General features: G+C 48.5%; 1 protein-coding gene and 1 long non-coding RNA gene across 2 annotated transcripts; both read left to right on the forward strand.

The window, feature by feature from the left end:
- The first annotated feature begins 6,478 nt into the window (after positions 1 to 6,478).
- Positions 6,479 to 13,073, forward strand: LOC135807034 (uncharacterized). The gene is made up of 4 exons (XR_010551420.1): positions 6,479 to 6,846; positions 10,426 to 10,650; positions 12,250 to 12,343; positions 12,952 to 13,073. It is a non-coding gene; the product is annotated as an uncharacterized LOC135807034 (long non-coding RNA).
- Positions 13,074 to 14,669: 1,596 nt separating this feature from the next.
- LOC135807035 (uncharacterized) lies at positions 14,670 to 18,912 on the forward strand. The gene is made up of 3 exons (XM_065321126.1): positions 14,670 to 15,683; positions 16,006 to 16,099; positions 18,293 to 18,912. Exons 1-3 carry the CDS (start codon positions 14,735 to 14,737, stop codon positions 18,510 to 18,512), a joined length of 1,263 nt encoding a protein of 420 aa, XP_065177198.1. The 5' UTR covers positions 14,670 to 14,734; the 3' UTR covers positions 18,513 to 18,912.
- The last annotated feature ends 1,284 nt before the right edge of the window (positions 18,913 to 20,196 follow it).

Raw genomic sequence — 20,196 nt, forward strand, 5'->3', positions numbered from 1 at the left:
ACCTGCGACAAGAAGTTGATTTTTCGAAAGTCGTAAAACTCAAGTCGCAGTGCGAAGCAACACGTCAAAAACTCACCTGCTTGATATGGCGCTTCTGGTCATCGCAGAGCCATGAAATTTTGGCTCGGAGTATAACACATTGTACTTGGTCCGTTTCATCGCAATTGTCGCTTGCATGTCGGAGTTTCCGGTGAGATATAACTATGTCTAGCCCTCGCGATTTACGCGATTTCATGCTCGAACACAGCATTTTTTTAAAGTTCAATATTCTAATGAAGCTGTACTTGATGCAGCTCATCCAAGGCCCTTCAGGCCTTTTTTCATGCTCGAACAAGAAGTGCCTTGGATATTTTCCTCTCACGTCTTAGACTCTCGGCGATGGAGAAGCTTTTAGAGTCTTTGCGTGACGATGATCAGGCGGCTCGCCGCCTTGCCCACGTGCCGGCCGATGCGGTCGAAACCCCCTGAGCCGTGGATGCGGGCGTGTGATGACACCCCAAGATGGGCCGGGTGCTTTGAGTGTTTTGCGTCCACGCGAGTCACGCCGTGACTTTGGGTCGTGTGATGTTTCTGGCGAAGCCAGGACACGAGTGGCTGGTGGCTCCAGCCCGGCACCTTGTCGGCACCATAGTGCGTCCTTAAATGTGACGAGCACTAACGGCCTAAACGGCCTGAACGGTCTCACGACCTGCTTGGCCTAAGTGCCTACGAGTCCGGTGGACACTGTTGCCAGTGCCTCCGAGTGTGAGTCTGACTGTTCTCAGTCAAAGACATACTCCGACTCAGATGAGGGTGAGCACTACTCTAGTCTCTAGACTAGAGAGCTCAGATGCTAGTGCCGACTCGGAGTCCTCACATCAGGACAGTGTTACTTGCCACCACCTCGGGCGTAGCACGCGGGCCAAACGGTCCCAATCACATCCACCTCACATGTCTGCTGTATTGCTGCTACATGTACTGTACATTGACAGTCATTGTTGCCGCAGCGGCATCTTGATGTGATGGTCTGATGTTGTAACAGTGTACCCATTTGCTAGGCCAGCTTGGTGCGTTCCCGTTGAGTTTGCCGGGGCACCATATTTGTAACGGCGATTCCGTTTGCTGTTGCCGTGGCCGTGTTTGTCACATGATTGGTGCATTCCCGTTGAAGTTGCCAGGCCAGCTTGTCTTGGTGCGTTCCCGGTGAGTTTGCTGGGGCACCATGTTTGAAACGGCGTTCCCGTTGACTGTTGCCGGGGCCGTGTTTTGTATTGGTGCATTTCCGTAGCAGTTGCCCAGCGGGGCACCACATTTGTCCGTTGTGCCGGATTGCAGTTGCCAGGCCAGCTTGCATTGGTGCGTTCCCGTTGAGTTTTCCGGGCACCTGGTTTGTAACGGCTTTCCCGTTCGCTGTTGCCGGGGCCGTGTTTGTATTGGTGCACTCACGCTGAAGTTGCCGAGCGGAGCACCACGTTTGTCAGTTGTGCCTGTTTGAAGCTACCAGGCCAGCTTGTATTAGTGCGATCCCGTTGGGTTTACCGGGGCACCATATTTGTAACGGCGTTCCCGTTTGCTGATGCCGGGGCTGTGTTTGTATTGGTGCATTCCCGCTGACGTTGCCCAGTGGAGCACCATATTTGTCAATTGCACCTGTTTGAAGTTGCCAGGCCAATCCTGTAACGCGCACCCGTTTGCTGTTGCCGGGTGACATGTTTGTCAATTGTGCTTGTAGCATACTGCCGTGATGTGCCATTAATACCAGGCCGCCGGAGCCGGTCAGGTTATTACCGGACCAACTTTTCAGCCAGGAACACGTGTTTCCTACTGCGGAGGGCAGGTGTACCCGTCATACCCTACACAAAGTATAACGGCCATGATTACCGGACCACTCAAACGCTGCATCCGGCGGTCCTGAATAAGGCGATAATAATTACGAGCCACGCATTGGTTTGTTTGCTAATGGCTCTTTGTGGTACACGGCAATTTGCTATCATTCGTGACATTTCACAGAGTGACGAATGTGAGAAGACAAAACAAAAACAAAAACAAAAAATAATTTTAATATTGGCAACCCCCGGCCCCCACAATTATCAACCTCCGAGCGCTGAACAACTGTCTGTAGTATCACCACTTCGCGATGGAGTCATTGAAGACAGTGCCGGATCATCTCCAGTCCAGCGGCTCGATCGTCGGTTTCTCCAGTTTTCGGTGGTATGAACGGCTTTCCCAGTTTAACTGTCTACCGTTTGGCTTGCGCAGTGGTCCCAGAGGCCAGAGTCTTCACCAAGACTAGCTCTGCACCCTGTGGTGAAGATGGTACGTTCGCTCGGCCTACAACTGGTGATTTACCTCACCGACGTATTCATCATGGCACGGACCACGTCCGACCTGTTTCGCCCTGTTGCTACCATTCTTCATCTGCTGATTGGTCTTGGGTTCGACATCAACTGGACGCAGTCGTATATGATTCCCACGAGGCAGATACAATACCTAGGTATTCAGGTCAACTCCATCACCATGGAGTTCGAATTGCCGGACACACAAGCATCCACGCTTCAACAACAATGTGCGCGTCTGCTGGCTGCTCACACTGTATCTCTTCGGGGTATTGCGTCAATTGTGGGCATGATGGTGTCCACCATGGTTGCAGTGGCTCCTGCATCACTTAACTATCGTCGCTTGCAGTGTTTGAAGAACACGTTCCTACGGCAGGGTCACTTTTACACTTACCGGCTTACTCTCAGTCACGAGTTCCGTGCCGGGATTCAATGGTGGATTCGGCCTCTCCCGCTGTGGAGTGGGCGACCTGTACACCTTTCCGAATCGGACCTCGCCATCCCGTCCGATGCATCCCATGCAGGTCGTTCGGGGTGGTGCATAGTGTGCCAATGTCACCACAGGCGGCTGATGGACATCTGCCGAGAAGCAGCTTCACATGAATGTCCCGGAACTGCTCGCAGCCCAGTATGCTGTCCAGTCGCTAGCGCCTTCTCTATACCGGGGCAGTATTCTCATGCAGCTCGCCTAAAGTGTGGCTGTTCCCTGTTTGCCCCGCACTGGCAGCAGTTCATCACCGACATTAGACAGGATAGCTGCCACGCTGTGAGCGTGGTGTCTGCTCAGAGATATCACTTTGATTCCCCAATATCTACCTGGTGCAGTGAACACAGTCGCCGATTATCACTCTCGCCATCACACCGATGCCAGCGACTGGATGCTCGACAGGTCAGTTTTCCAGGATCACCAGATCATGTGACCGAGTACCTGCGACCTGTTTGCATCTCGCACTGAATTAAAAAACTGCACACGTACGTCAGTTGGCGCCCATATGCACACAGCCCGCATGCCTTCAGTCTCGACTGGTCCTGCCTGCAAGTCTATGTCTTCCCTCCAATCTATCTGATTGGCAAATGCCCGGCCAGGGTTGTTCTACAGGACATCCCATCCATAGTCATGGTCACTCCGCTTTGGCCCGGCCAGGCTTGGTTTCCAGCTCTCTTGGCACTAGTGGTGGACGTTCCGCGCGCGTGCTGTCAGCCTCTCCAGTCTTGTTCGCTGGTCCAGGTCACAAAGCTCTCCCGTTGGTACAGTCAGCTCACCTCACCATAGTCGCATGGAAACTCTCCGGGCTAGCAATAGCCGCAGCGAAGTTTCGGGCGACACTGCCAACCTACTCTTGGCGTCATGGCGTTCCCTCACCGAACGTGTGTATCAGTCGGCATGGAACACATGGTGTGATTGGTGTGCCACCCGGCCAATTGATTCCCTGGGTGTTCTCTCAGAGGTCTTCGATTTTCTGACCTCCCAATTCCGTCTGGGTCGACTGTATCGTACGCTAGGGTGTTACCGGTCAGCCATGTCAATGACGCTTCCTCCCATCGATGGCGTTGTAGTTGGCCCGCATCCTCTGGTGTCTCATATGCTCCCCGGTGCATACCAGTCCCGTCCTTCTCAGCCGTGCTATGGCAGCATGTGGAATGTACAGGCAGTCCTGGATCGGTTCCGGAACATGTCCTTCATGCCTGAGTCTCTCAAAGAACTGACTCTCAGGTTGACTATGCTGCTGGCTCTGACGGGTGCCCGGCGTTGCTCTGAGCTGCAGAAGCTCGATGTTCGTTTTCTGGATATTATTGTCAACGCTGCTTCATTTGGGATTCCCACTTTTACCCAGAATCAGCGCATCGGTGATCCAGCCAAGCAGTTTGTCTTCCCTGCTTGCCCTCAGCACCCTCAGTTGTGTGTGGATGCTCTAAGGCAGTATCCTGCTTGCACAGCGAGAGAGCGAGTTTCCGGCCGGCTGCCGCCGCGTCTGCCAACCCTCTGCTGCTGTCGCTCCGCCGTCCTCACAAGCCGGGCTCCCCCGAGCACCGTTGCCGCTGAGTGAGGTGGCTCCTCACTTCCATGTCGGATGCTGGTGTGGTCACCATCGTTTTCAAGGCGCATTCCACACGTAGTGCGGCCACCTCCGCTGCCTGTCGGCAGGGAGCCTCTGTACCCGACATCCTCAGGGCCACCGCCTGGGCGCAATCCTCTACATTCCAGAGGTTTTACTCTCGTGATGCTTCACCCTCCTCCTTCTGATGGCACCACCTTTGGTGCGACTGTCCTTGGCTGACAGTCTGTTATTCCGCCGCTCATGATCGCGGACGATAGGGTCCCCTGTTTGTGATCCACGGCTTCAGTCCGCCGTGTTCTTTTCTCCAACACATTTGGGTTTTTCTCAGACCTTTTCCTTTCCAAAGGTCCTGTATACATGGTATATACCTGGTGCACCAGTTTTTTCCCAGGTGTTCCCACTCTGGAGTTTGCATTGTCCGTTAATTCTGCATTGTTGCCAATGCTAAGTTGTATTCCATTTTGGTATGATCTACTCCACTCGCCGTTCCGTGCGTAAGTTTTATGATAATTCCATCTGTACTCAGTGATGGTCATTCAGTGGCCTGTGCCTGGCATAGTGTGGGCTAATTATGCTAGTTTATCATGCCACGCACCTTTTACTAGAACTTTCACTAAGTCCTTGTGTGGACAGTGTGATAGTTTCTTGTTTCCGCTCAGGGTGCGGAACCGACTTTAAACAAGACATAGTTATATCTCACCGGAAACTCCGACATGCAATTTCCCATTTCACAAGCAATGGAAAATTGTGTAGTGAAGTGGGAATTGTATAAGGAGTTGGAGGTGAGATATAACTATGTCCCACCCACCCACCCTGTTTGGGTGTTCTCCATGAAAATAGGCCTGAAGGGCCTTGGATGAGCTGCATCAAGTACAGCTTCATTAGAATATTGAACTTTAAAAAAATGCTGTGTTCGAGCATGAAATCGCGTAAATCGCGAGGGCTAGACATAGTTATATCTCACCTCCAACTCCTTATACAATTCCCACTTCACTACACAATTTTCCATTGCTTGTGAAATGGGAAATTATCTATCACAACTAAGAACAGGAGTTTTTTTACCGCTCTGTAAAATATCCAATACGCATAGTGAAGAAGCATGATACAGGATTCCTGTCCGCCACAAGAAAAAAACTCAGCGGTGGAATCTGGTGAAGCAAGTCGAAGAAAGGAAGCAAGGTTACAAAAAATGTACTAAAGAAAACAGCGACGGAGCGCGTTCTTGCACTCACGCTCTAGTTTATCCGACTCTGGCTCTGTATCATTCGAGCTGATGTCACTTGAGCTGACATTCGCTGGTCTGTATAGCTGCTGGCGTAGAGGATCTCTTGCTTTCTCCGCTTGGCCTATGCCATGGCAGCGATGGGAAAGGAACAGTCGTGGCTGTCACTTTGGCACTTGGAGGAACGTGGGCAGCGTGACCCGTCTGGCACTACAGTACTCTGTGTTTCAACAATGTTTTTGAATCAGGCACACATCCCTCTCCAGACAGCTGTCATACGCACTGCTGGATACGCTGACCACGACTCTTGTACTGCCACTGCCAGGTCGGACAATGTCTTCTTTGCCACCATCTCCCATCAGTTTGCAGGCTTGCAAAGAATGCCAGGCCGTTGCAGTTCAAACGACGGTTACGTGGCGACTGAGCTGGCTGGCCTGGCCGTGACTGTCACGCTCTCCAGGTCAGGATGTCGATTTCCCCTGCTACAGTTCCGGTCTTTGAGCTGCGCTTGGCTTTTTGCTGCAGTGAATGCACACATTCACTGCAGACTGCAGTGCAGTGCATTCACTGCAGCGAAAAGTTCCCCACTTTCCCATCAAAATTGTACGAATCGCGATGCCACTGGCGCCAGTCGCGTTGATTTTTTCTTTCTGGTCTCCTTTGATCTTTCCATCACAACCTCCCAAACGAATGTGAGTTAGATATCGAGATCGGACTGGGTTTTACCTGTCAAAAAGTGTGTGGGAGATAAGCGACAATTGCGATGAAACGGACCAAGTAGTCTCACTGTGACATCTGTTTTCTAATCAAAATACCAAGAGAGAAAGTGAATATTGAGTCCGTTCCGGTTTGCAACCTATGTCCTATTTGAAACCGTCCCCTCTACCACTCACAACCAGGAATATTCCCCAAGGATAAACCTTCCAGCATCATGGCAGCATGCTGAATGTTCGCACCATTTATTGTATGAGCCTATGATCATCCATGTACTCTAACAGTTCTTTTATGATACAAATGTGAACAGACCAAGGAAGCGGGGACCCAGCAACCCAAACACTCCCACCAACACCTCAAACGGCAGCTACACCAACAAAACCAACGGTACAAAGCGGATTGACCACTTTACAACTAATATTTCAGACTTCGCTACCCAGGCAACCGGATGCAACATCCACAAAGATAGTAACCTCTCCGACAAGTACATCAACAACTGCAACAGCCATGACCGTGCACCAGCAAATCATGACTGGTAAGTGTCCCATGTTGTTGCTCCACCCAATAGTGTGTGATTCAGTGGAATGTTGTGTAGATGAAAGCTTCTAGGAAATTCAATCACCTTGCCTAGGACGTGCATTTCTAGCAGACAATGGCTCACAAGGAGCAGGTCTACCTTCCCATTCTCGAGAACAAGGAGCTGAAGGTACTCGCAAAGGTCCACTAGATTTTTTTTTTTTTTTTTTCGATAGTGAGGAAAATGTTATCAACTCCAAAGCACGAAAAAGGCCAAAAACTAAACCAAGAACATATGCAATATTAAACATGTTATTTATAAAGACAGGACAAGTGAATAATTAGTCAGTCCATTGTTCATGATGATCTCCGACGGTTACGTCGGCAAGCGAGCCTCCGCCACTGCCAAAGCAGCGTGGGCTCCGCAGGAGGGTGCAAATTTCAAACCAAAATTTAAACGCCTACAACCGCGAATGCACATGATACAGGATTTCAGAAGGCTGAAGGAAATCCTGCATCTAACAAATGCCATAACATGAGAGTAATGCTCACCCCTCTTCTCCGCCAACAGATGAGCAATTCGTTTGTACAGTGCTGTTGATGCCGGACCCATTCCGCCACTGGCTGACATGACCGCCGGAACAAAGGAGGCTTGCTCAACCTGCCTCACCCGCTCCTCATAGTGCCTTCTCTTTTCTTTTTCATGTCGCTGATACACAATAGTATGTGGTGCAGATCGATTTGAGCGTGAGTGAGGATTAAAAACCCGTATATCAATAAGTGTACGCTCAAAACGACTGCCCCACAAACCATTGGCAGCGACATCCAACCGGGCACGGTCTTCCACATTTGCGGTCCGGTAGCGAAGACGCTCCCCCGTCAGCGGTTGCAGCAAGGGCTCGATGGACACACTGGTGCACACCTCGTCCAGCAGCCGGGCCGTGACATCCCGAATACCATTGTGTCTAATGGAGGGAAACCCTCCATAGGGGCACGACAGGGAATGCGCGACAGTTGCCTCTTGGCCGCAAGAGCAGTGTGACGGTACCCTGGCCGGTGTCCATCCGTAACGGAGGCAGAGTCCGTCCCAAAACTCTCCCTTTGTTAAATTAAAATGATATTTCTTAAGTGGACGGCACGTCAGCCAGCTCGACGACCCTTTCTCCTTCGCGACGTCTATGACATGTCGTAGCGACTCCGACGCACTGCCCGATATCGCGTCGAATTCCAGTTTCTGATGACGTCGAGAAGATGCCTTGGCGTCTCTCTTGGCCGATCTGATTAACACTACCGAGTCACCGATGGAGCCATCCCCTGACAAGATTCTCCGAGACAAAGGGCTGGTCATCCGAACCGACGAGTCGTATTGTTGGCATAGGGACACAGGGTTAATCAAACCGAGCCCACCCAGACGACACGGCAAAGCCATAAGCCGTCGGAGGGTGTCGCCTGGGGGTGCACGGCAAGTTAAGGCGGGAATCAGTTCAGACTTCACAATGTCCTCCAGCGGTTGGAACATGGGTTCGGGTAAGGTCCACTAGATTGATGGACACACTGGACTTTCAGGGGCTCAGCTGGTCTAGAAATTGCGTGCAACTGGACTCTGCAAGACCACACCAACAGGTCAGTCCTTGCATGACGCGCAGCAGGGCCTTACCCAGAAAGCTATGATAGATATGGCCCCTACAAGATCACTATTGGCCGAAAAGGTGGACAAAATTGCTGACCTAAAAGCTGATCTTGCTGCTGCTGTACAGGAGGAGCTTGTAGCATTGAAGAGCGGAATACGTTAAAAGCAGTGACCAGTTGAAATCCCTATTATGTACTCTTGACTATACCCGTACCATCCAACCAGCAACGCCAGGTCGTTGGCCCAGTAGCCTTCAGCTCCCCAGATGTGTACAGCCACATCATGGCACATAATAGCAGCTTACAGGACACCAGCTACATAAAGCATCAAAGGCAACCGCGCTTGCACCCTTGTTACTCCCTACATAGGAGTAGTGGAGCCTGCTGCAAGTTCAGGTGAGAATATTAGCGAACAACATTAATTTTGTCGATCAGTCCGATCATTTAATCCATGAGATATTGAAAGCAGGAAAACATATTTCGATTAGAGTTGAGAGTGATGTTCCCCAGACGGAGCTGTTTCTCAAACTAAGCCACCGTGGTGTTAATTTTGCCTATACCGTATTTTCCGGGGTGTATGCTGCATCCAGATGTTTGTCACGATGAACAGACATCTAATTTTTTTTAAAGTCGTTATTTTAGTCGCGTGTAGCACTTGCCAGGGTCCACAGCGCTTTAAATTGGGGTGTGTTTGTGTATGTACATTGTATATGTGTTTATACTGAGCTTGTATACAAACTCCCATCTCTCCCCACACAACACTCCAGACTTGTATTTTGCATATAATAGGTACTTCGATGACGAGAATATAAACTGGTATATAAACTGGTATATAAACTGGTGTATAAACCGGTATATAAACTCCTTTTTTTTTAGGATCACACTAGGGGAGTTTGTATATCAGCTCAGTATAAGCATAATATAACCTACTCAGTTGAATATGGGAAATATAAACCAATATACAGGTTTATATTTCCCATATAATCAACTGGTTAGGTTATATTATATACGTGTATGTGTGTCCGTGTGTGTGTGCGCGCACGCGCGCGCGTGTGTGCGTGCATGTGTGTGTGTGTGTGTGTATGTGTGTCCGTGTGTGTGTGTGTGTGTGTGCGCGTGCGCGCGCGTGTGTGCATGCATGTGTGTGTGTGTGTGCGCGTGCATGTGTGTGTGTGTGTGTGTGTGCGTGCGTGCATGTGTGTGTGTGTGTGTGTGCGTGCGTGTGCGTGCATGTGTGTGTGTGTGTGCGTGCATGTGTGTGTGTGTGTGTGTGTGTGTGTGTGTGTGTGTGTGTGTGTGTGTGTGTGTGTGTGTGTGTGTGTGTGTGTGTGTGTGTGTGTGTGTGTGGGAGGGCAGTCATCACATGACACGCCATGCCTGGCGCTATCCCATATAATGTTCCGTACCGTTCTGTCCAGGACAGAAAGGGTGGAAAAATGACCAACCACAAGTAGGCATTAGATGACCACATTTGCACAAACAGAGCTGCACACAAAAGCACAAATCTGACTTTAGTAATACCACCAAGAGTAGATAAACAAGAGTGTGCAACTCCGGATCTCTTCTGCACAATCTGCAGATAGCCGCCAGATACCCCCGCCCGCGGCGGAATTTTTTGTTGACGTCACCTTTTTTCAGAAGAACGCGCATTTTGCCCCAGAGCAGTGTGAGAGCATGTGCTGGGCACCGACTTTGTAATGTAAAGCCCGGCCAAGTGCACGACTCGGCAAAACTTTCCAAAAGACTCGCAGCGCGTGCATCGTCGAAAAGATTACGTCAACAAAAAATTCCGCCACGGGCCAACCCATCCCGGAGTTGCACACTCTTGTTTATCTACTCTTCGTACCACTCATAACCAGGAATATTCCCAAGGATAACCCTTCCAGCATGAATGTTCACACAATTTATTCTATGAGCCTATGATCATCCTTGTACTCTAACGGTTCTTTTATGATGCAAATGTGAACAGAACAAGGAAGCGGGGACACAATAACCCAAACACTCCCACCAACACCTCAAACGGCAGCAACAACAACTAAACCCACAGTAAAAACCGGATTGACCACTTTACAAGTAATATTTCAGACTTCACTACCCAGGCAACCGGATGCAACATCCACAAAGATAGTAAAATCTCCGACAAGTACATCAACAACTGCAACAGCCATAACCGTGCACCAGCAAATCATGACTGGTAAGTGTCCCATGTTGGTACTCCACCCAATAGTGTGTGATTCAGTGGAATGTTGTGCAGATGAAAGTTTCTAGGAAATTCAATCACCTAGCCTAGGACGTGCATTTCTAGTAGACAATGGCTCACAAAGAGCAGGTCTACCTTCCCATTCTCGAGAACAAGGAGCTGAAGGAACTCGCAAAGGTCCACTAGATTGATGGACACACTGGACTTTCATGGGCTCAGCTGGTCCAGAAATTGCTTGCAACTAAACTCTTTAAGACCCCACCAACAGGTCAGTCCTTGCATGACGCGCAGCCGGGCCTTACCCAGAAAGCTATGATAGATATGGCCCCTACAAGATCACTATTGGCCGAAAAGGTGGACAAAATTGCTGCCCTAAAAGCTGATCTTGCTGCTGCTGTACAGGAAGAGCTTGCAGCATTGAAGGGCGGGAATACGTTGAAACCCAGTGAACCATTTGAACGTGCCACCATACCAAGAGTACATAACCCCTACTATGTACTCTTGACCATACCCGTACTATCCAACCAGCAACGCCAGGTCGTTGGCCAAGCAGCCCCCAGCTCCCCAGCTTTGTACAGCCACATCATGGCACATGATAGTAGCTTACAGGACACCAGCTACATGATGCATCAAACGCAACCGCGCTTGCACCCTTGTTGTTGTTGTTGTTGTTGTTGTTGTTGTTTGAATTCTTTTATTCTCACGATGGCCTGTGGCCAATAAGAGATTGTTGTTGTTGTTGTTGTTGTTGTTGTTGTTGTTGTTGTTGTTGTTGTTGTTGTTGTTGTTGTTGTTGTTGTTGTTGTTGTTGTTGTTGTTGTTGTTGTTGTTGTTGTTGTTGTTGTTGTTGTTGTTGTTGTTGTTGTTGTTGTTGTTGTTGTTGTTGTTGTTGTTGTTGTTGTTGTTGTTGTTGTTGTTGTTGTTGTTGCTGTTGCTGTTGCTGTTGCTGCTGTTGCTGCTGCTGCTGCTGCTGTTGCTGTTGCTGCTGCTGCTGCTGCTGCGGTTGCCGTTGCCGTTGTTGTTGTTGTCATTTTGTTTATTTTATAGTCCCACTCCCACCACTCCTCACACCAAGCATTGTTCACACCTGTATGTGTGTGTGTGTGTGTGTGTTTGTGTTTGTGTGTGTGTGTGTGTGTTTGTGTGTGTGTGTGTGTGTGTGTGTATGTGTATGTGTATGTGTGTGTGTATGTGTGTGTGTGTATGTGTATGTGTGTGTACATGGTGCATCATTTTTATGATGGGGTGCCTTGTAGCGTACTCAGTATGACGTACATAATTCCGCCTTGCCTTGCATAAAAAATTGAAAATAGGTCCACCTCACCAGTTAAACCTTCATTATTGATGATGGCTCCTGACCAAAAACCTGCTTGAAATCGCACTGGTTTGCAGTGAAGAGACCACTTGAGTTTGTGATGCTGTAACTGTCAGGGTTTATCATTGTTATGACGTGGCTGCAGTGGAACTTCAACACCTAAAGGAAAACATTTTTCAAAGTTATGCTGTGGCTATGAGCGTTCAGTTTGCCTTGTTTCATACCATGCCAAGAAAGTCTCTGCTACTTGCACCTGCTTTCTCCTGTTCTGTGTCCAGGAAACACATTGGCAATAGGAGTAGGAGTTGGTGTTGGTGGAGTACTGCTGGTGTTGGTCATTGTCATCATTCTGATTGTCCTTATCAGAGGAAGGTGTGTGTGCGTGTGTGTGTGTGTGTGTGTGTTTGTGCGTGCGTGCGTGTGTGTATTTATTGGGTGTGTGTGCATTTGTGTGCGTGCGTGTGCATCTGTGTGTGTATGGGGGGGGGGGTGTATGTAAGACATAATTATAATAATTATTATTATGTTATCCTCCCACTTAAGTTAATCTCTCTTTCACCCAAAGAAGAAGATTATTGCTTCAAAGGACTTGGTGAAAAAACTGTGCTGTAACATCAAACATAGAGTGGTAACAATGCGTAACGATACTCCATACATTTGCGCACTTATGAGAATAACTTAGCTACAGCATGCGCTTTTGCTTACATAGACTCGGTTTGTGCAAATGAATAGTTTTATGAATAGTTTTAAAAGAACAGAAAGCTTCAAGAGCTGTCAACAACTGCTTGACATAACTTGCATGGCCACAGCACACAGCAATGAGATCTTTATTTCGAAATCCAACTCTTCGGCCTCCTTACCGTCATCCATGTTGTGTTCTGAAACAAAGCCAGCTTATTTCGAAAGTGTAGTGGAAGAATTGATAAAATGTAATCATGTTTCACTTCTTCTGCCCCCCCCCCCCTTCCTCTATGTCCTAGGACCGGAGGTGGACATGAATCCGAAGTGGCAGGTGGGAAGAGCACATCAATAAGCATCAGAAGTAAATTCTCCTCCCTCCAAGCTAGAGACAACTACGACCTGGTGGTTCTGTCGAATTATTCAACTGGTGAGTGTCCGGATTGTAGCACAACTCAGGTTCTAAATCCATGTGTGGCATAGACTATAGACCTGTGCATATTCGTACACAATGGAGATTGCACTTTCAGTTAACATTTTTTCCCTCCTGTGTCCTGTCCCACAATGTCTGCAGTAAATGAAGAAGAAAAAGGTAGACGACCTTTCAAAGAGATGGTGGAATCCACCTTCTCACCGGGCTCCCAAGAGACCAGGAGATAAGAAATAGCAATTTGTTTGTCACTTCCAGCCTGTCTAAGCTCAACATACTTTGCACAACAGCATGTTAACCGGTTGTGCTGCAATATGCAATAGAAATACAAACTTACGTCAAGTATTTGGAAGTGGCTCGAACTGATTGGACAAGATCTGGCTCTCCTCCGCCCTCCCCCGCTCTCTCTCTTTCCTTGGAGAGGTAAATTTGCATAGAATCGCCGGTTGGGAGTGTAAGGGTCCGGTATGGCAGCCGCACCGACTCACGGCAGTATTAAAAACTGGCGACCGTGTAGCTGTAGGACCATGTGGTGTTCTCCGAGATGTGTGCGGACAACACAATCGCAGACGTTAGTTACTGAAGCGAGAGTGGAGCTGAAACTGTAAGGGCCGGGTTCCACTGCGGCTCCGCGGCTCCGCTGCTCCGCGGCACTTGGCTGCATGCAGCGGAGCAGCGCGGTTCCACTGTCACTCGCCATTCGCGGTACCGCGGTCGTGGTCCACACTTTTTGATGACGTTTCACCTGCCTGCGCGCGCGAAATCAAACAAATCCTCGTGTTCTGGCCTGCGCAACGAATTAAAATTTGAATTTTAAAATTCTGGCGTACAAAACAATGCGAAGTACGGGAAACAGGAGGTCGAGCCGCGACCGCGGCTCGCAGTTTTTGGTCAAGAATCGTAGCAAAAGCTCGCGGTGAGCCGCGGACTCGCTGCTCCAGCTCGAGCCGCGGTCACTATGGTAATGATGACGTTTCAAGCCGCAAAAGACGAGCAGCGGGGCAGCGGAGCCGCAGTGGAACCCGGCCCTAATGATGACTAGCACTCGGTGTACTTATCAAATCATTGCGTGACTGTTTGCCTGAGAAGGCTTTCGGGTAAAAATAAAAAGAGGTGTGGTTAAAGTTTTTTCTCTGCATGTAACGATGTTGCAGTCTTTGTAGTTCACTTTCTGCTCTTCCATGTTTATTCTGTTTTCATCAAGTAGAAGAGGATCAAAAATTCATTGTTACTGCGAGCTTCACTCACTATCCCGGAAACTTTCTGGTTTTTAGGAGAAACAAACTGTTCACCCATGTTCCACTATAGCCTTGGCACAAAAATGTATGAGAGCGCAGAGCACCCGGAACGATCGATTAGTGGCCACATTTTCACTGTGTGAGCTGAAAAAAGGATAATAAGTAGGCGCGCTTTCAGGGTAGTCTGAGACCCTGCTGTGTAAGGACAGACTTGTAACTTTTCTTGGATAAACCAATTCAGGAAAATCTCATTTGTTCATATTTGTAATGGTAGGTTCTGTCCAGTGTACACCATCCATCTACATGTATTTTCTTGTCTGTTACAGTGGCAGTGCAGGTGACAAATTCGCCACAACAATATTGTATCATGATATAGGTCCGGCATCTGTTGAAAAGAATACACAATATTACTCAGCTATGGCGGAAGTGAGGGGGATGTCATCAACCGAAACAACTTCGAATCCTTCAGCGTTAATGGGTGCACCTGCGTACGAAGAGATGGCTCCAATAGGCAAGAAAGAGGAACAGAATACATCACAAGTTGCTGCTTCAGTGTCTCCAGCATTAGTGGGCGCATATGTGTACGAGGAGATGGCTCCATTGGGAAAGAAGGAGGAACAGAATGCCGTTGATGCTGCAGTGTCTCCAGCGTTAATGGGTGCATCCATGTACGAAGAGATGGCTCCATTAGGCAAAAAGGAGGAACAGAATAAATCACAAGTTGCTGCTTCAGTGTCTCCAGCATTAGTGGGCACATATGTGTACGAGGAGATGGCTCCATTGGGAAAGGAGGAACAGAATGCCATTGATGCTGCAGTGTCTTCAGCGTTAATGGGTGCATCCTTATACGAAGAGATGGCTCCATTAGGCAAGAAGGAGGAACAGGATACATCTCAAATTGCTGCTCCAACGTCTACCAATATGTACCAACCACTGGATCCTGCTGGCGCGACAGAGCAATACCAAAGTATAACTGCTGCCCAGGCTGGGAGAGTACCTACTGAGAGCATGACGTCACCCAAGCATACATCCATGGATAAAGAGGCAGCACCAGCAAGCAAGATAGAGCAATACGAAACACTCACTCTTGACGTTCAACGGAAGAACATGGAGAACAGGACACCAAACTCTACACCAATGCCAGCAAATACTACCAGCGTCTACCAGACAGTAGGAGATGGAAGTCAGAAGGAGCAATACCAATCACCCATCTCTGATGTACGCCGGTCAGTAAAAGACAGTGCCTCCAGCAGTGCACCTACAGCATCGGCTCTTGGCCAGGACGTGAATGTAATGAACAAACAGGGACGATACCGATCGCGAGGTGCTTCTGGCCGCTTACCAAGAGCCACACAGTCAAAGCAAGGTCAGTCACAGTGCAGGGCGAGCTGAGCAGTAGGTATTACCAATAAGCTACTCAGACATCTATTGCATCTTTGTAATTGCATGGCAGTGTGTTCTTGTCCTTCTATTGTTTCATGACAGTGTGCTGAGCACTGTGCCCCTTTGAGAAATTGAATGCACTCTTCCATGATTAGGAATTATCTATTGTTGAACTCCTTGCATGCCTGAAATCGCAGAAGATAGTACTGGTATTGTGAACATAAATGCTCACAATCCGCAGGCTGCATTGATTGGCCTTGCTCACAAGGTTGGATATTGGTATGTGCTTTTGGCTCTGTAATCAGTGTCTGGACAAGCCCAGAGAAGCAAGTTGACGCAAGATACTCGAGATGTTAGGACAGTGTCCCTTTCCTCTGCAACTAACCAGCCACCCAACAGGTACTAGTAAATCCTATGCTGGGAGTGTGGTGCATGCAGTTCAGGATGGTTTTCCATGTTCCACATTGCATTGTCCATGGAGCGAAACATCGTGTGAATCAGGTCTTTGCCTACTATACCGATTTATTGTTGAAAAATATGTATAGATAGTAAAATGGCTACAGGGAATGGCAGTGTAGCCATATCCAGGGGTGAAGCTCTTGCATGGTATAAAAACGTCTTAGAAACTAAACTAATTATTGAAGTAATGTTGACGCTCCAGTGATTGTATCATCTGACAATATAGGAATCATTGTGCACCAGGAGTAGAGTATGGTATTCTAATATGGCACGGCCCTAATTCCTGGATTTTGCTCCTTGTCACTGGTTCATGGATCCGATCTGTCCTCGCCATAATTTAGAGTCTGCGTCCTATGCCTGCTCATGACATACCCTGTCCGCATATCCGTAGTATTGCAAAAATATGCTTGGAGAAAATAATGTTGTGGGCTCAAATAATTAATTGCACTGCTCTCTACGCTTTTCTCAAAATTCCTTTATCCAACGTTTCGGTCTATGACCATCATCACGAACGAGGAAATGTATGGGAGGGTGGTGCTTGTTCTAGTCAGCACCTCAACATAATTGGATATAATGAAGCTGCAAAGAGAATACAACTCATCTTGAAATAATATGTCTGCAGTCTAATACATGTACGTGTTCCCATCAGCAGAATAACGGAGACTTAAAGGGGAAGTCCGGTGAAAAATTTAAATTTCAGGGTCGGTAGAGTTTCGGCCGCTGAGTCGAATGGCGTTGGTCCCACGTGTCTAGTCTCCGACAAAGCGTTCTCGAGATATTTCCGTTTGAAAAACTGAGTTTCGGGGGCTGCGCCATGACGTCATGCGGCCGCGCCACACCCTCCGCAACGTCATAGCGTGCAGCTAGGTCAAAAGGAGTGCGTGAAAGCAATAGTGTCAGTGCTATTTCAAATGAGTTGGCGACTGATATTAGGTGGTGCAAGCGACCCCGAAGACCTAACTCCTTGTGAGAGTGAGGATGCAGCCATGGCTGACCTTCATGAGTTTGGTCTGGGGCTGAGAACCTCGGTATTCAGCTGAAGAAATGGCCGCGCGGGCCGGTCAAGAGTGAGCGCTACTGAGTTTCCGACTGATGAAGAAGCAGCAGCTATTGCAGACGAGGCTGATATAATTATCAAATCGCTGGAGAGCAGGGTCGCCAAAATGGAGAAGAGTGATGCGAGTGCTCTAAATGTTGTTCCATACCGATTCGCTTAGACTCCAGTAGCCTGCCACATGGTGATGTTTTGGTGCGAACTTGGCATATTTCGGACTACTCAATTGGAGAACAGTGCAGGCTCTTTGAACCTACCACGGGCACGACTCTTCGCTCGCAACGCTATGGAATCTGAAAGTTCTAGGTCCGGGAGCTGTTCGCTGTTTTGTCACTTGTCACGGTTGTGCACTCATCGCTGTAGCATAAAATAATGAGGCGGGACTGGAGCGGAAAACTAAAACTCAGTTTTCTTTCTCAAAGCACAACCACCGTACCGGCAAGGAGAAACGCACGTTCTCTGACTGCATGACTGTACACTGATACGAGTACGAGTGTAGTACATGACAAGTCCGTGTGTTGACTAGTTTTCTGAGTCTTGTGTCTCGAGTCTTGTTGAATGTTGTAGCTAGCCCAGCACGGCAGTGCGGGAGTAGTTTCGTGTGTAATGAGTTTGTTGACTGCACTACCTGACTACAGCTAGCATGCACGCAGCGCTAGAGCCGTAGAGCACTAACGGAAAAAGTCCAACTCGGAAACGGCTAAAATACGGTATAACCTCGAGGTTTACCGAGCTGCAAATCACAGGGTACGTAGTGTTTGTAACACTGAATCGAATGGTCTTGGTCCGAAGAAGCTGCGACAAACGGTTCCCCAATCGAATGCGCTCCGAATATGGCCATTTTGTACACGATTCGATGGTGTGGCTACCTGGCTGCACGCTGTGACGTCATCACCTGGATCTGGGTGATGCGCGCTCAAATTCGCACATGTTCGATTGGGCGTATCTGACGAACCATAGGCCGCAGCCTCCTCGGACAAAGACCATTCGACTCAGCGACCCGAACTCTACGGACTGTGAAATTTAAATTTCTCACCGGACTTCCCCTTTAATATCGGTTTGATCCTTATTTGCCACAGGGGATCCAATGCCTCACCAGCAAACGCTCGAAGCGCTGTCTATCAAGCTCTAGGAACAGAACACCTTTATGAATCGACTACAGTTCCCAAGCCCAGCAACACAATGCAGGAAGTTGGCCTTGCAGCAGAGCCCACAGGCGATTACCAAGCAATACTGGCAGCATACGTGCAAACGTCTGAGTACGAGCAGCCACGGACGCACGAGAAATCACCATCATGAATACAGTGTGTCATCATCCTGTCGGTGGCAATGAATGAACTATTGGCATGAGCTGTGTATGATACACACACACACACTGGCAAGCTCATATCCAGTTCGTGATTTTTAATGTCTGCATATGGCAAAGCTGGATGCACCACAGTTCTATTGATGAAGAAGTGTAGGGATAGTGCTACAAGTACAACAGACGTTTTGATAGAACACAATTTTACTTTGGTGTGAACTGAAACTGGCTTCTTCATCGCGCTCATATCGACCAGAATATAGAGATATGGAGATGTGGAGATTGCTTGTACGCGAGTGCTACACTTCTCTGTGGTACAATTTTTAACTATGCTAGTAGTCATTCCGAAGTAGCGACTTCGGCTGTGATAGAGGACGAAGTCGCTGGTTGATCCTACGTGCCCATGCTTCATGTCGATATACTTGACTCACGATTCAGTGCCATACGGAGCACACCCAACATTCCACTTGCCAGCCTGGAAGAAAGCACCGCTCCCTACCAGTGCACTCCGGATTGCAGATGTTAGTACTGCTGAAAATAATAGTTATCACAAAGGATCAGTTGGGGAAGTGAACTGCCTGAAAAGAGAAAAAATCGCCAGACCCACCAGGACTCGAACCTGGGACCATGCTTGTCATGAGCAATGCTCTAACCACTGAGCTATGGGACCAGGCTGAACCTAGAAGGCGCTGACAAGTTTTTCACTCCAAAGGCAGCTCAAAACACGTGCCACACATACTGATGGCACTTGGGTCTTTCTCCCTCCCCAAGGGGACCAACCACGGTCAGTTTCTGGACCCTACCAGAAGTGAAAGAAAAGTGATTAATTTTTGAACGGATTGGGAGAACTTCAAATACAAAGGATCAGCTTGGGAAGTGAAGCGAAGTGAACTGCCTGAAAAGGGAAAAATTGCCAGACCCACCAGGACTCGAACCTGGGACCCTGCTTGTCATGAGCAATGTGTGGCACGTGTTGTGAGCTGCCTTTGGAGTGAAAAAAGAGAAGAAACACATGAGAACGAGTTATGCAGCAACTATCCACGACTGTAACAAGATGATAAACGGTCAGAAAGTGCAATAATATGGCACAAAACTGACAGGCTACTGAGACATTCAGCGACACTCAGCTTCCCCTTTCCTTCATCTTCGATATTGCTGGCCCACCCAAGTTGGGTGGTGTGTTGCTTTGATGCTTCGAATTGTAGTCAGACCGTAACTGGTCTCATCATCGTCCTGTAACAGTCGGCATTCTTTGTTGCCGCGGGACTTAGCTTGTGCACATTTTCGCTGCGCTCACCTCCCCCTCTTCGGTCCTACGTAACCATGAACCTTCCAAGTTGGAAGGCTGTTGGTTTGCGCACTGGAGATGTGTTGGAGCTAGGTCTCGGGTCGCTGAATGTCTCAGTAGCCTGTCAGTTTTGTGCCCTATTATCGCACTTTCTGACCGTTTATCATCTTGTTACAGTCGTGGATAGTTGCTGCATAACTCGTTCTCATGTGTTTCTTCTCTTTTTTGCATTTTATTACTGGCTCAGTATCCGAGTTTATATGCTAGTCTCTTGATCGAAGTATTAGGACCTGTTATAATTATGCAAAATACAAGTCTGGAGTGTCGTGTGGGGAGAGAGGGGAGTTTGTAAACAGACTCAAGCTATACAATCATGACCGTAGTCATGGTAG

Source organism: Sycon ciliatum, chromosome 1 (assembly GCF_964019385.1).
Source record: "Sycon ciliatum chromosome 1, ocSycCili1.1, whole genome shotgun sequence".
Lineage (NCBI taxonomy): Eukaryota > Metazoa > Porifera > Calcarea > Leucosolenida > Sycettidae > Sycon > Sycon ciliatum.